Source organism: Austrofundulus limnaeus, unplaced genomic scaffold (assembly GCF_001266775.1).
Source record: "Austrofundulus limnaeus strain Quisiro unplaced genomic scaffold, Austrofundulus_limnaeus-1.0 Scaffold666, whole genome shotgun sequence".
NCBI lineage: Eukaryota > Metazoa > Chordata > Actinopteri > Cyprinodontiformes > Rivulidae > Austrofundulus > Austrofundulus limnaeus.
The window spans coordinates 97,648-101,537 of NW_013953068.1; the positions used below are offsets into that span (position 1 = coordinate 97,648).

Here is a 3,890-nt window from a genome sequence, read left to right on the forward strand (position 1 = left end):
CTCTAGGCCTCTCGGGTCCTTGGGCTCTGGTCTCCCATGTATCTGCCTCGTATCTTGGGGGTTGGGTCTCGTTTCTCCACACTCACAATTAAATATTCCATTGGAGAAATCTTGTATATACACACATGTTCACAACTGCTCACAAACAGGTGCTCTGATCCGGGGGGTTCTGACTGGTCACTGAGTGTGTATATATGTCTGTGTGTATATACTGACAATATTTATGAATGTAGGCATGTATGTATGTATATCTTTATATATGTATGGGTCTGTGTATATATTTATATTTGCCCTCCATGTATTCATTTATTTTTCAGGTGAGCGGACAGATGTTGGGTGTGTGGTCCTGTGTTTTGTTGGTGTATATTTAATATAATCCTAATTCTATATATAATCTGCTATTTCAGTCTTTCAATCTTTCTTATTACTTCTCTCTCTGTTTTTCTCTCTGTCTCTATTTCTCTTCACTTAAAAAAATCATAATGGTGTGGAGAGGATGGCTATAAGGGGTGAAGGGAGGCCATCCCAAAAAAAAAAACAATGGCGTGCCCATATTGAATGACATTGTCGATGATGAAGCACTGATATGTAGAAGGGCTTTCAGAAAGGAAAGAGTGTTTAAGTCTGGCTTTTCCTGACTATTACCATCACGAGCATCACCGTTCTTCTGGGGCTGGCATCTGCTACCTGTGCAGACTGCTGGGTCCCAACATTCAGCCCCAGGGGCGGTTCTAGGGGTGGGGCCACTGGGGCATTGGCCCCTGCTGAAATCTGATTGGCCCCCTGAAGTGCCCCTGTCCTGTCACTCCTCTGTCCTTTGCCTGAGAGCAATGATGGTGGGTCCAGTTTCTTATCTTCTTTAAAAGACTTGAACAATTTTGCAAAAAATATCTTTCAGTTAGCAAATAATGGCTTCATTTTCTCTCATGCTTTGAGAATATTTTTTCCATGTACAGTAAAAATGTTTGTAACATTGATATGGAGAGTTAAAGCTTTTTTGATAACATTACGTTACATTTGTTGGATCATATGTGACTGGTTAAATTTATACACCTTACCAAAATTTAGGATTTATGTACAAGGATGTTGAACAAATATTTGGCCCCTCCATGAATAGTGGCCCCTTGATGGGCCCCCTTACGCAGAAAAATCCTAGATCCGCCACTGTTCAGCCCCCCACTGATCAGTCCATTATCATACTACAGAGATGTGTGATTACGTTGCATATTCAGTAGAGGAATGATGGGCCATGTATGAAGGAGGCAGCTTTATGGGTGGGACACAGTCAGTGGTCCTCCCTCGATCCTTTCTAAAACAGGCCCACCTTTATTTAAATGAAGGGCCTGAACCCCGCCCCCCCTCTCCCCACTGACATATGAACCTGTTTTATTGGTTAAAGAAATATAGGGCTGAAATATGTGAGCACCATCTAAGACATTTGTACATTGTGGTCAAAATCTTTTCCAGATACTTACTAGTCTGCAAAAAGTTCTTGTATTTATCTTTGGTGCAGTCATGTTCATACTGCATGAACATTGACAAGATGTGGAACAAAAGAAGAGTAACGTGTACGACATTATAAACTTCCAACGCTCAGTTTTAAGTTGAAAGTTGTCCGTTGGAGCAAATGACTCATATGATTACAATGTTTTCTGTTAAGGGTTATCAAAAGTTTCTTTTAGGCATTCAGGTGATCCATTACTGTTTGCCATGCTCTTTGTCCATCCTTTATAATTATGTAAGTTATTAAACATCAGTTTCTATGAAACCACAGTTTGATACTTTCCAGCTGAAAACACTCCTCAGCACCACGGTGTTCAAGTTTGAACTGTTTATCTCAAAATCAAACAATAAAATATACAAAATATATATCTATAAAATCTAAACATAACACAAAGAGCAACATAACTTTAAATAAGAGGAAGTGAGAGAAAGAGGGAGGTCAAAAACTGGTGCTATGCCTGTCCCCCTCCTCCTGTCCTTAACTAACAGAATTTACAACTGAATCATTCAAATATACATATAAATAACATGTCATCAAATATCTATTCAAAAATTATTACTGAACACACATATTAATGTCCTGATATATACATACATACATTAACTTTGAGATATATATTTTTACACCTTTTTACCTTTAATAAACAAACAACAGGACATTTAGTGTGTGCCTGTGGCGTTGAACTACAGACCTGTTTGCACTACTTTAGGCCACTGCCTGGCTCTGAGTGGTCAAAGGGAAAGATTTCTTGGGGAACCACTTTATGCTTTGTTATAAACTCAGAATGAGTGTTTCTAACCTGGTGGTCTTCATCTGAGGGAGGACAAGGTTTGAATAAAGCTCAGTGTGTTTTTGAGGAGAGCAGCAGGTCCACTAATGAGACCCCTGCTCACATGAGGTCCTGACCCATCCACATTCACCAGACCATACCACTTCCTACTGGAGCTAAATGACACAACTCTACTTTCATCTAAATCTGTCCAAACCTTTCCTTCTTGTTTGTTCTGTAAAGCCGAAGAGAAGTGCATCAGATAAAACATCCACTCTTTACAAGGTGCAAATTCTTTGTTCTGAGGTTTTCAGTGCAAATGAGATCCTGTCCTCAGACCAAGCATCCTGTCTTCTGTCATGGACATGTTGGCTCAGACAGTGGCTGACAGTCAGGATCAGTTCTGTGGTGTGGAGTAGAAAGAGTGGTGCTGGTGGCTCTGCTCTGAAGGATTGTTGGTGAACAGGAGAGGAGCAGTCTCTGATCCACACCAGCTGAAAACACAACAGAACACAAGTATATTTACTTTCTTACAGTACTTAGTCTTTTTTTGAGGATTTTTTCTTATTTTATCAAGTATATTTTTTATCTGTAACTTTTACTTTTATTTCAGTACATTCAAAAGATAAAAATTATACTTTTACTTTTTGACTTCATTTGTTTTTTTACCACCCTGAAGGCCGCCTGGTGCAGTAAAACCAATGTAGGAGTTGTGCCCACATTGGATCTCCAGCAACAGAAAACCTTTGACTAGAACAGGTCCCAGGTGGCCTTCTAGAAGGAAGACGTCACAGTTTAACACCTAGTTACACACTACAGATTTACATACAGATATTTAGATAGACTGGAACTCATCATGAAAAGACTTGTTTATGCACTCTAAAAAATGAAGCGTTGACTTTATTTAAGTTATAAGGGGCGGCTGTGGCAGAGTGGTTAGAGGAGTAAGTATAGATTGTACACGTTAGCTTTGTAGAGAGCTAACAGAGTGCTGTGTGAATGGATAAATGACAGATTGTAGTGTGAAGAGCTTTGAGTGTCCTGGTTGGATAGAAAAGTGTTGTATAAGTACAGTATATTTCCCAACAAGACTCCACTAAACAGAGCTGAATAAACTGCTTTACATTTAACATGTTACAAGTACTGATACTGGACCTAAACTGATTTACTTACTTCTAACGTTTTTCTAATAAAACTCAACTTTCAAAAGTTATACCGTGAAAAACAACTGAGGCAATGTGTTATATGTGTTATATGAGATGTGTTATATGTGTTATACTGTATGTGTTATATGAGATGTGTTATATGTGTTATTTGTGTTATATGAGATATGTTATATGTGTTATTTGTGTTATATGAGATGTGTTATTTGTGTTATATGAGATGTGTTATTTGTGTTATATGAGATGTGTTATATGTGTTATATGAGATGTGTTATATGTGTTACATGAGATTTGTTATTTGTGTTATATGAGATGTGTTATATGTGTTATATGAGATGTGTTATATGAGATGTGTTATATGTGTTATATGAGATGTGTTATATGTGTTATATGAGATGTGTTATATGTGTTATATGAGATGTGTTATATGTGTTATATGAGATGTGTTATATGA

At 37.9% G+C, this 3,890-nt stretch overlaps 1 protein-coding gene across 2 annotated transcripts in view; it reads right to left on the reverse strand.

The window, feature by feature from the left end:
* Positions 1-1,816: 1,816 nt before the first annotated feature.
* The window catches only part of gpr137 (G protein-coupled receptor 137), a 28,907-nt gene continuing 26,833 nt past the window's right edge, over positions 1,817-3,890 (reverse strand). For both annotated transcript variants that reach the window (XM_014027629.1, XM_014027628.1), the window contains one exon: positions 1,817-2,767. In XM_014027629.1, the coding sequence (XP_013883083.1) occupies positions 2,671-2,767 (97 nt within the window). In that variant the 3' untranslated portion in view covers positions 1,817-2,670. The remainder of the gene's footprint in view (positions 2,768-3,890) is intronic.